General features: G+C 42.6%; 1 protein-coding gene across 1 annotated transcript in view; it reads left to right on the top strand.

Annotated features, from left to right (window-relative positions):
* nwd2 (NACHT and WD repeat domain containing 2) overlaps positions 1 to 12,982 on the top strand; it is a 55,533-nt gene that overhangs the window by 23,567 nt on the left and 18,984 nt on the right. Inside the window, exon 4 of the mRNA XM_080905477.1 lies at positions 1,315 to 1,431. Within this exon, the coding sequence (XP_080761603.1) occupies positions 1,315 to 1,431 (117 nt within the window). The remainder of the gene's footprint in view (positions 1 to 1,314; positions 1,432 to 12,982) is intronic.

The raw sequence follows: 12,982 nt of genomic DNA, 5'->3' as shown, positions 1-12,982 counted from the left end.
TGCTTCCATAGGAATTAAGAAATACACTTAACTGATCATCAGTAATTGTGAGCACCTTTATTAAAGCATACATTTTGGCAGTCGGATGGTCTTCACACCTGTAGTTGGTTTACATTGGTCGAACTCGTGATGTTGATGCGTTTGTAAAGTTGTAGCTTTGGTTTAGTTTCTTTTGTTTGTGGGTGACAGAATAAATACAGGGAGAATTTACATTAATTTTATGGTTAGTTGCTGGCCCGTACTGACGATTTGTATACTCTGCACATCTATAGTACTCTGGTGCATCCCAGAAAGTGAAGCATACCTGTGTACGGTAGGTGTTTAGCTTAAATTTTCAGCATACACCTGGTAGTTGGCTCAAATCAAATTCACACCATAAACAGACTGCTCTAGAGCTCGGTACCGGGCCACTACCACCCCCTCTACAGAGTCTTTGTGTGATTGTTTTGGTCCACACCCAGGTGTAATTACTGTGTTCACAAAGGGAAATCAAACCTGACTTTGATTCAAACTGACTAAACTCTGCAGGTGTGAAAACACCCCAAGAAGAACTTGGCAGCACATTTTAGGTTTGCACATTTGCATCTAAACAAGCAACAAGACGTCTGAAACGACGTCCTTTAGAACGGACGAGACTAAAGTGAGGACGTTTGGCCGTAATGCACGGCGCCATATTTGTCGAAAGCCAGGAACAGCATTACAGAATAAACATGGTATACCAACTGTCAGCACAGTGGTGGAGGAGTGGGCTTGTTCTGCAGCCACAGGAACTCGGTACTATGCAGTCATTGAATTGACCATATACTCCTCTGTACACCAGTGTTTTCTAGAGTCAAATGTGAGGTCATCTGTCCCACAGCTAGAGCTGAAACTGGGTCATGCAACAGGACAACGAGCCCAAGCACAACAGCAAATCTGCAACAGAATGGCTGAAAAAGAAAAGAATCAAACTGCTGTCAAAGTCCAGACCTCAGCGTGACTGAAATGCAACTTCAATGAACTGAGGCAGCAGCGCTGTAAAGTGGGCTAAAAATCCTCCACAACCATGTGACACACTGATAAAATCATTGCTGCTGAAGGTGGTTCTACAAGCTATTGAGTCATGAGCCATGCTACAGTAACTGTAGCTCCAAAAGTAGCACCGAATTTAAATGAGTGCAGATGGGAATAATAATATATTTTGCCTAAACTGGTAATGAATTATAAAATATTAAGCTGCTGCAAGGCACAATTTCCAGAACAATAATGATTCTGCATGTCTCTAATTTGTCTTTGTTCTTATTAAAACTGAGAATTGCTTGTTTGCGTGTTCAGGTGGTGGACCTGTACTGGGGGGTCGATCCAGAGGAGTGGGACAGTCCAGAGCTGCAGCGACTCAGAATGAAACTCCTGGAGGAATGTCTGAAGACCTCGGCTGGACCGTGCTTTGTCGTGAGTATCGTGCACTGCGTAGGTTATCCTTTTTAATGATCTGTTGACTTTGTGTTTACACGATAAGTACAAAAAATTCTGTAAAGAAAGCGTTTCCTTCTGCGACTGTTATTCGTTTCGTTACTTGCCTCTGATGTGGGATTAAAACTGGGCTGTTTTTGGGCTCACGTTCCTTTGAGTGAAATCGCATTTTACTTTTAGACCTGTCTTTGTGCTGAAACAAAGACTTTGACGAACCTTCGAAATCCTTTTGTGCAGCTTTTGTGTGGAGTGTGTGTGCAATCAATGTGTGTTTATTCTGTTTGACAGCGGACAATACGACAATACATGGGCCGCCTTTTTTCTGTTTTTCAGCGTGTACAGTTGTTAAAGGGGCCATCCTCCTTTCAGAGAATAGCATTCGAACAGTAACAAAAATAAAACTACCTCACCAAAGTAACAAAAATGCTCTGTCGCCTGTCAGCATGAATGATATGACAGTATTTCCTACAAATGGCGATTGTATTAGCGCTGGAAGCTCAATGCAAACTTAAAGATGCGCTTAAAGATGTGAAGACCTCTGGAAGGAGAGAGAATGGTGTGATACATCTTTACGCTTGACAGTTCAGTGATCTTTTTTTAGATAATTTTAGGGCACATAAAAAGGAAAAAAAAACCAGGCCCAAGGAGGAAAGGATGGAGACAGGACTGCACCGAGGAAAACGACAGGAAGAGAAATTGATGGTGAATTATTCAAATGGAACAGATCCATTTCTAGAGGTTGAAATTGAGGTGAGAGATCACAGGGAGACATAATGCATTATGGGTGTAGCAGGAGCGCTGGTCTCTAGAGGGAATAATCCCCATCCTCGGAATGACTTTTGTATTTCCTTCTTCTCCTATCGTCCACGCACTGCTGCCTACTGCTATTCTAATTCAGCTGTTGTCATCGCCGTCTGTCACAAACACATTTCACTACATCTCAGATTCATCGTACCTCGTATCCAGTGGAGTGAGGCTACTTATTTCGAGCACTTCCTCCAGCTGATTAAAACAAGACACCTAATGCCGCATGGGGAAATTTCATTCGCTGGACGGATACAGTATATTTAATAGTTCTTAATATGGCATCGAGACTCCTAACTCATCAGTTTTCTTGAACGTAAACCGACCTCAGCCCAGCTGAGTAAGTAAGTGAGAAACCAGAGTCAAGCTTTTGTTTGGAGCTGTAAAATGAAGCCTTTGCAGTTAAGGGTTGCAGTTCCTCAAAAGTCCACTAAGTGCACATCAGCCTTGAAGCATGAGTGCTATAACCATTGTAAGCGTTTTGAGTGGATATGCAACAGTTTGCAAGCTCAAAGATTTCTATGGAAGTGCACTTCTTGCGACATCTTTTCTCCCGGCACTCTGTCGCAGCATTTCCCAATGTTTCTGTGATATAGCGTCAGCCCAAGCAGGCTAAACTGGCCTAAAATGATCACATGCGATTTAAAAGGAAGTGGCACAACCTCCTCTTTGTGCTGCTGCCCGGTGTTTGTCGTAGTGTTGAACACGCCGCACTGATTTCATTCATTCCTGTCGCCTCTCCGCTCTCTGTCCCTGCTGCAATTTCACCAATTTAACCCCAACTGACCTCCGAGCAACACCACACTGCACACTCAGGGAAAGTAGACACAGGTACACACACACACACACACACACACACACACACCCCTTTGTTCTGTCTCCAATCCACCTTTCTTCTTCTATCCTACTTTCCAGCGTACAAACAAACACCCTCACAGGACGTTGCAAACAGAGCACAGTGACCTGAGGGAGACTGAGAATCACCTCGGGTGTTTTCTAACTTTGGGTGATCGAGACTGTTCCACACACCCGTACACAAGCATGCACACATCCTCCCCCATCTGGCTGCTTAAATCTTTAATAGAATATTCTAGTCCTGCGCTCCCCGTGGTGAATGTATTTATGCCGAGGAGTCCGCAACACCTCCACAGGATTAAGTCCCATTCAGACTTGTCAAAGCCAGCTGCTGCGCTCCCTGCAGCGCGGCTCCCTGTCGTCGCCACGCAGGCCGTTCGGGCGGGATGGCGGCCCCGTTTCCAGGACTGGGGAGCTCAAAGTGGCGGCGGCGGGCCCTTTGATCTGGGACTTGGATCCTCATTTATGACAGTTCTGGGTTGTCTGAGCTGTCTCTGGAGTCCCGTTTATTTTTACAGGGCGGTAGACCTAGATATATATGTGAGGATGGGGAGCATGTCAACAGAATTTAAGGTCTTGTTGTTTCAACAACAAGGTAGGTCGTAGGTTTTAAGGATGTGAGGCTGTGTGAGGATTCAGTTTTCTCATTTTGCATCCTTACGTTTATTTATCTTATTTGTTTTTGTATTTTACATCCTTGCAAACTCAGCTGCAGTCTCTCGTGGTTTCCAGACACAGTTATCTTCAGACCTTCTCAGGGGCTGTCCAAGTGTCACCCCAGCTAACACACATACACAAACACGTGGCAGTAAGAGGAGACTTCAAAGACAGACAGGTCTGCCGGGTATGCAGCCCACAATGACTGTCACAGAGCCCAGTGCATCGACCAGAGAGGAGGGATGGCCAGAAGAAAGGAAAGAGATGAAGGAATAAACTATGAAAAGCTACTTTTTTTCCTGCATGCAGACACTACAGAGGGAACAGAGGGAAAGGATTGACGTGTAGTGTAGGTGTGTTTCTTGCTGCTACAGAGGATCTGTGAAACAACAGGAAACCTTTTACACTTTGTTTGGTACGTACATGGCTCTCTACACATGCTTCCATGCTGTGCTGTACTCAGATTCTAACTCACAGCTTTGACACCTTGTCTAACATATCTCGCTTCTAATAACTGAAACAAAAACGTTCATTTTCTCTCTTGCCACAAGGGGTCGCCACAGCGGGTAGCGCTGCATGGTTTGTTTGGCAGCTTTAAAGCCATTCCTGACTGATCTGTGCCCAGTGAATGCAGTAACCACGACACCATTGCATGCACTAACTAAACTACTGCAATATTGTGCTACTGAGATGGCCACATGTTCACATTCAAATCACAGCAACGGTTGCCTCAAGGTGCTTTATACTATAAGGTAAAGATCCACGTTTGTTCTCTTACTTCTCTCTTCTCTAAAGTTACCTGCAAGCTCATGTGCATTCGATAATCAGACAATCCTCTCACCTTCTTGGCAGTTGAAGTGATTACAGATGAGACCTTTGATTGACATGTAACACCTTGGTAAACACAGTAAAGGCAATCAGAGCTGGGAACCATCAGCAATAAAGGGATGAGTGAATTGTTTCCTGTGCAGATGCCTCGAGCCGTTCCTCTCTCGAGCTACATAAGTTTAACACGTTTCTGTTGCTAGCATCCAATAAGAGCATGATATAAGTTATAGATCATGGTTGGGCAATATGTGAAGTTTTCAGCAGATCAAGCCACAACCTTACAGAGTTCTGCAGTCAAGTTTCAGCTTAGTTCAATTTTAGTGCTGTAGTGAAACACAAGAATAATTGGCTCAAGGTATTTTACATTGTAAGGTGAAGACCCTACAGTAATACTGAAATGGTTGGACGTGGGAGTTACAAGTTAATTGTTAACCAAATAGAACAACCCCAACCAACCTCCCTGAGCCTGGCTCTGCTGGAGGTTTCTTCCTGTTAAAAGGATCCCACTATCGCCAAAGTACGGAGCCCCGCAAAGGACATTGGAGAAAAAAAATAAAGATGAACTTCTGTGAGATCTCGCTAAAGTTTTGCGAGTTCCTGAGCTACTTTTGCGAGATCTCGCAAAATAGGCTGCTCCTTCGCAGGTCGCATTTGAAGGTCGATTACGTCACAGCCGGGCGACAAAGGCTGTTCCAATTCGAATGCCACTCCAAATGCGTCCGTCATTAACCCCGAATTTGATGGATGGGTTGGGTGTATCCTTTGTTCTCCAACCTATCCCATAATTCATAGCGTGGCCCAGCCAATTCCAGTTTCCAACAATGGCGGCAGCTACTTAGAGTAAGAAAGAGTAATCTTAAAACTATCTTGCAAAAGTTCATGTTCATTTTTTTTTCTCCCATGTCCCTTGTGGGGCTCAAAGAAGGTCGTCTCATTGTTGAGGTTTTCTCTGTATTATTGTAGGGTCTTTATTTTATATTATAAAGTACCTTGAGGCAACTGTTTGAATTGAATAGAAGTCTCAGTGACAGTAAATCAGCAAAATAAAATTGGAAAATAAAAAATCTGTTAATAAAAAAAAATCTTGTCCTACTATAAGAAAAGTAAAGAACTGGAGAACACTCACACAAAACAAAACACATCAAAATTCAGCAAACTAACAATGATGTTGCTTATATAAAATAATTTGCAAAGCAAATAAAGAAAACAAAGAAAAACTACTACAGCAGTGTGAGCTTTCCTTCTACAGGAATTCTTCTCTTTCATAACAGTAGTTTGATTTCCATTTAAGAAGCAAAATGAAGGTGGGCTGAGAGCTTCGGTCTGGCATCACAGCTTTCAATGATGAGGTGCAGGTGTCCCAGCTGCAGCACACACATGCAGGCTGTTTTTAATTAGGATGACATGCCTCCTCATTTCCTGCCTTTCTATCATCTTAGCCCCTCCCACCATCAGCTTTAAGTAACGTCAGCAAAGCTGCATCACCTGTCACACACAAGCATCACCTGTTTATAACACAGACTGATAGATGTCAGTGACTTTGTTTCTCAGCTGCTTCTTTAGATCGTGGCGTGATGTTGCTTTTTGGGATCTTTCAGCCTGCTTCACGTCATCACACAGGCTTTGTTGAGGTGATTCAGCAGGTTTGCTGTAATCAGGCCTGTGTGTGTCAAAAAAATGCAGCTAATCACAGTTAATTCATGATTTAACAAGGGCGGGCAGTTACTTCCACACATGGCCAGGTACGCTTGGATCTCTTTTTCTTTTAAAAAATGAAGACATGATTTTAAAAACTGCATTTTGTATTTACAATGTGTTTGATGATCTGAAACATGTCAGTGTGACAAATACGTTTTTCACAGCGCTGCAAGTGTTAGCGAGAGAAACACCAGAGGCACGGCGAGAATGTGCGACCATCTAGATTTGGAGTCGCCTCACTTCATAAGACAGGCTCGACTGTTATATAACCAGCTTTGTTATTGGATGTGTCAGTCTTTCTTTATGAGTAACAGCCACATGCAGCGAGCGTCACTCAAAATGCACAACTCAACACAAGACAGGTGCCAGTGCGGGGCTGTGAAACAGACACACACACACCTGGCTACGAGGGGCTTTTCTCTAACCTGCCGATGCAATAAAGCTGGTCTCCATGGCGATGGTAGGGGTTGGCATGGTGATGGTGTCACTGACCCGGAGATTAAGCATGACAATGAGCCATGACTTTTTTTTTTTCCTTTTCCTTTTCCTTTTTCTTTTCTTGTCCTTCGCTCTCCAGTGGTCTCAGATTTCCCCCCGTTACAAAAAAACTAAACTAAAACTTGACGATCGCCTCAAGGAAACGTATCAGCAAACTGTTCCGGCTCTGCTTCCCCAGCTTTACTGGATGTAAGAGGATAGTTGAGGATACTGTAGCTCGTGTTTGTTTCCCACTGCTTCTCCTCCATTCAGTTAACATGATGTAAGCGCTAATACGATATCCCAGACCTCTTTTCTTCAATGATACTGGAAATTATGTCTTCATGCTTGTGGAAAGATTGCTCCGATTCAAGCGTAGCTTCTTGGACAGTGTGAAGTGTTTATGCAAATCCATCCGACACGCTTATTCTAAGCAAGTTTTGGCCACAGAGTGTTTGTACTGAGGGTCAGGATGCATACTGGTATTAAACCTACCCAGCTCTTGACTGCACTGATAAGCTGCTCCTCACAGCTTCAGAAAATCAAATGCTTTTCAAGTGGTGGGAACATTTCTTGACCTTTTATTTCTTTATCTTAACCTTCAACTCAAAATCCAGATCATCTACTGTTATTTTAGTCCATCTGGATATATTTTCTTACTCTCCTGAACGCATTTGTTCCCACTCAGCTGCAAATCTTAAAAAAAAATCATGCCACAGAAAGGCTCATGAATTTCAAATGGGTGCTGCAGTTTTTTTTATACAATGCATTACTCATGCAGGAGTAATTAGGATATATTTTAGGGGCTTCTTAAAGCAGCAGGAAAACATGTGGGACTGAAATATTGTTCCAGTGTTCATTTAAAGAAGACCTCCCATGTGCAAAGCTCAGCCTTCAGACAGCTTTAGATGCTGAGTTTGAGGCAGTTTTCTTCACTCGTTGCCTGTGTGATGTCAAAGGAAGTAAATACCCTAAATACACAGAGACACACAGGTTGCAAAGAAGCTCCGCCCTCCTGTTGCTCATACTATCCGGTCGTTAAGTGATGACGTGACGAATCCTACTTCCGGGCCTAAAGTAGTCTGCGTTTAATATGGCTTTTGTGTTGTTAACATGTTTAATGTTATGTATTTTCTTCTATTTAATCTCAAAAAGCTTCTAAAACAGTCAGTGATCACTGTTGACCTCCCTCGGCTTTTATTACCGCTAATCATTTATTTAAGCTCAGTTTTTAAAACCTTAGGATGTACAGCCCAGCCCATGCAGCAGTATATGAATGACTAACCTCGTATTGTGGATGGATTATCTCAGTTGTTCTCCTGGCTGAAGTTTGGTCCTTTTACAGCATCCTGCCATGCAATTACATTTGTTCCTGACCACCGACAACACTCACGTTAACTTTTATCGAGTGGAAAAAAAGTTAGCTTGTTTATATTATGCTAACATAGCTGTGTCGCTAGCGGTCACGTAGCACATCATTATATACCAGCTAGCCAAACTTCAGTAACCCTACAAACATCACTGCTGTTTAGTTTTCTGTCTTCATTTATGCTGGAAGTGATAACAGAGCTGTACGTTTTAATTTGTTTCCAAAACCCCGCAGTCAGGACATGCTATATTGTATTTAGATAGAAGCTAGCGAGCTAACTTCCTGCTAACTTCTAACTCAGTTAAATGTCATAAATTCCGTTTTCATGGATGGCTGGATGTTAAACTCAATTGTTACACCTGGTATTAAAGATGAAAGACTTTAGACAGTTTTTCAACTCTCAGTAATGCCATAGTGATCGTTTGATATATGGACCTGCAGCGGAGTTTAGGCCCAGACACGGCTAGTGACGTCAGACTTAACGACCGGATAGGCTGTCACCAGGCCATTAATGAAGTCATATTTTTGAAGCCTCATTAGATGAGATTAGTTTTTTCTTCTTGGCATATCAAAATTGTAACAAGTGAGGGGGTGCATCTGAATTTGAACCCACCCACTCATTCGCTAATGACTTGTTAATCAAATCATTAGCCAATGAGCAAATCCTGGACAACCCTCCTTTCTGACACTCAGAATGACCCAAATTCACAAAATGGATCATAAACTCTGCAGGAAGTGTTCACAGAGTCAGCAGGCCGTTTCCCCAGACCAGTGAAACCCAAAGTGTGGGCCCGGGCCCCTGGTGGGCTGCAAAGGTACTGCAGGGGTGTGAATTAAGTGAATTTAAAAAAAGGCAGGTTCAAGGCACTTATGCATTTGGATTCACTTACCATATTTCATATTATATACTAGCGTATCATACATGTACTTTGAAATCTGCATTTAAAAGTTTCGCTTTTAGCAGTATTGCTTTTTTTAAAGCCACAAGTTACCGTACATGGATGAGAGAGTTGAGTGCCCTAATCAGCTGGTGCTGTTTAGCTGGGTTATCAAACTGGATTTATAAACTGCATATGTGCAATGCACAGAGATACATATCAGATTAGTGCTAAGCAACTAATAAAAATCCAAGAATTTCACTCCCCCATATAAAGCACAAACATGTTGGGTGGATGCAACATCATAACATTCGTTAGATAATACGTTAATTGTGCTCCAAATATAACAAACAGCATAATCACATTGAAGAAGTCCAATCCAAGTCGTGGATGAGTCTCAGCTGCCTGTGTTAGAAGACCTATCAGTCACTCAGTAATGGATCGATGGGCTATAAAAAAAAATTTTCACCCCACTCCAGGAAGCCAAAACTAATTTTAGGCCCCAAACATGCTTTTTCATGCTGTAACACAGGAGTCCTTTTGGAGCCAGTCTCAAGTAGATCCTAGAAAATATGCTGTTTTTGCACTTCTGCATTGGCGTCATGTATAAGCTCTAAAGGCTGGTTTATTCTATCTATTTAGGACAGCCAGTCAGAAGAAGTAAATGGACAGTAGATGAATCAGAGGAGAACGTGACTGCACCAAGAAACAGTATGACATGGATAAAGAATACACAAATCAGTTCAGATTTGAACAGTTTTTTAACCATTCTGTTCTAGTGAAGTCAAAATGATGGTGAAAAACTAATTTCTTGCAAAATTACCATGACGATTGGCACATACTACATGCTGATAGGCTCCAGTTTGCACATAGTGAGATGTAACACAGCTCTCAGTGTCAGAAAAAAACGTTTTTTTCTCTCATCATCTGCTTCTGTTCAGAGCCATATTTCCCTCTGCTGTGCAAAAGCTTATGCAGCAAATACCCGAACAGTTGACTGTGTGTTTCATTGATTAATTGACCGTGTGAGTGATTGATTTGCTAATTCATACTGTAGCTGTGCACAAAATCTTTGCTGCCTCTCTCAGCTGGCTCATCAGATAAAGTGCACTTAGTCAGAGTATATAGCCCCTTACCATCACCCCCCCCCCCCCCCCCCCCCCTTTCAAGGATAAAAAAAACAGAGTAGAGAAAGCGGGAGGGAGGCAGAGTTGGCACTGCCATTTGGCCACTGTGTGCTTTGCTATTGCCACTTTGGCTTCATGTGTTTTCTGCACAACCTAAAGTGTATTAAGAAGTAACTTCTCTCAAAAGACTAGCATATGGAGTGACACACTCACACACACAAGAAGGAAGTTGTCAGCTTCCAGGCAGTAATCCACCATTGCGTATCTGCTCTCCGGCTAAGACACGGGTGTTAAAGCCACCCGGACAATATTTGCAATTTATTTGTTTCTTCATTTACAGTTTGACTTCAGTAAGCTAAGTAGGTGACAGAAGTGACAGACGGGTGGATTGGTGTGAGTGTCTGTGTCTGTGTAGGCATCTGAACACCTGATTTTGTAATTTTGATAGGAAGCATCAGATGGTTTTATCTTAATCCCCATCTCTACACACACACACACACACACACACACACACACACACACGTGCATGCACACAGCTACTCCATTCGCCCTACATCACTGGGATGCAAGCTGACAGAGACTTTGTCAGCAACTTGGAGAGTGACTGTTCTCTCCTCTCTCTACCTCTCTCTCTCACACACACATGCACGCACACACACACTCAGTATTACTATAGCTCAGCCCAGTGCCTCCATCCTCTCCGACACATCACTGCAGTGCCGTGAGTCACAGAAGGTCATCTGAGGTAGGCAGATGAGTTGACCTGCAGGGCATTTCAGTGTTCACAGGTTCCTGGAAGATCTAAGCTGCACCTAAACATTGATTCTGAAATAGGTTGATCTTACATAACGTAAAAAAATGGCTGGATCAAAATGGTCACTGCCCACCTGAGTGTCCCCAATGTGGATAACTGCTGAACTCTGTGGCTTTCTCCATGTGCCTGAGCAGCGTGTATGGTGCTGTAGCAAGAGGTGAGTTCAATATAGAGTTTGGAGGAGTGGAAGAACATCTGTGTTTCTTTTGGCTCTGAAGAAAGCCATCAGCTAGCTTAACTACAAAGACCAATGGCCATTCATTCTAAGATCAATTATTATTATTATTATTATTATAGTTCATTAGAGCACATCCACTGTATTCTACTCTGTTGTACTTGCTGCTACAATAGAGCCAGGCTACTTTAAACTCAATCTGATATACAAGAATAGGCAGTGCTATCCAGTTTTTAAAATATGTTTGAAAATACAAATGCTGAAATACAAATTTAACCTCCAGATTTAATTAGATTGTCCAGTTATTAAAGCAAATAGACTCACTGCACGAGAAAAACAAATTCTCACAGATTCTCACAGCTTATGTCAGTCAGACACATAGAGTTACATTTATAAAATCTTCAAGGGACCCCAACAAGATCACTTTAAAAAGGAAAACGTGATCATCAGTTGGTTTGAGTGTTGTTTTAGTTCTGTACAAGCCCACTGGACACTTTCTCCTGAGAAAAAGGAAAAACTTTAGGCACCTTATTAGGTACACCTGTTCAACTGCTCATTGGAATAAATACCTAATGAACCAATCACATAACATCTCAGTGCATTTCGACATGTAGACATGGTCAAGACGACCTGCTGCAGTTCAAACTGAGCATCAGAATGTGGCATGGTTGTTAGTCTGAGTATTTCATAAACTCCTGATCTGCTGAAATTGTCCCTCACGACCATCTCTATGGTTTAAAGAAAAAGGTCTGAAAGTGACCAGAATGCTTCATACTGACAGGAAAGAAAGAGTAACCTAAATGCAGAAGCGCGTCTCTGGACAAACATTGAACCTTAAAGCAGAAGACCGCTCCGAGTGCGACTGCTGTCAGCTAAAAAACAGGACGCTAAGGCCTCAGCTTTGGTGGGCTCACAGGACATTGTTTGATCTGATGAGTCTTGATTTGTGTTGCGACATTCAAATTTTAGGATCAGAATTTGGTGTAAACAACAGGTGTTGTGGTGTAATGGTGTGTGTGTTGGGGGGATTTATTGGCACCCTTTGGGCCCCTTAGTATCAGCAGAGCATCATTTAAACACCTAAATACCGTTGCTAACCATGTCCATCCTTTCTGATCACTGCTTCGATCAGGATAAGAAACACATGTCAACATGAACCTGGAATCTGGGACATTTGGAACACCTCGTTGAACCATAAAGAATCAAAACAGCTCTGAAGGCGCAAACTTGGGTCCAACCCAGTGTTCCTAACGAAGAGGTCAAAGGGCAGTGAAAATCTTTCCAAAAGGCACCAACACCAGAGCACAGATCCAGTTTGGTGGCTGAAGGTTTGCACACTTACTTCCTGCACATGTATCTTCATGCTGTCCCAGTAGCTCAGTCTCAGATGTTGCTGCTTGTACAGAACACAAAACCTGTGTTATCACATTGATCTCAGTGAGGTTTCAGGTTGTTTGTTGGTTTAAGTAACAAAAGGAAATGCGATATTTTTGTCTTTGTTTTTGGAGTGCAAATGTTAAAAAAGACAAGAAACCACATGGTTTTCTTCATTCTCTCTTATTTGGAGCACTCTGAGCCAAACAGTTCATTCGTTACTTGAAACATTTTGGGCTTGGATCCAGCTCATGACACAACTGAAGATAGCGAGCAGCCTGCCCTACTTTTCTGTGAAACTCTTTATTTTGGCAGGAAGAGCAGGCGGGGAGTCGCGCACAGGGGGAATCCCAGCCTTCTCCTGACATTTCTTGCTTGTATTGTGTCTGTCTTTTAAATTTGCCTGGCACTTATTTTGCTCTCACATTGGCATTCTTGTTTTAATGGGCTTCTTGCTTTATTGGAAATAAAGTC

This window comes from Rhamphochromis sp. 'chilingali' (assembly GCF_963969265.1).
Source record: "Rhamphochromis sp. 'chilingali' genome assembly, chromosome: 1".
NCBI lineage: Eukaryota > Metazoa > Chordata > Actinopteri > Cichliformes > Cichlidae > Rhamphochromis > Rhamphochromis sp. 'chilingali'.
This window is presented reverse-complemented; position numbering and strand designations above follow the sequence as displayed.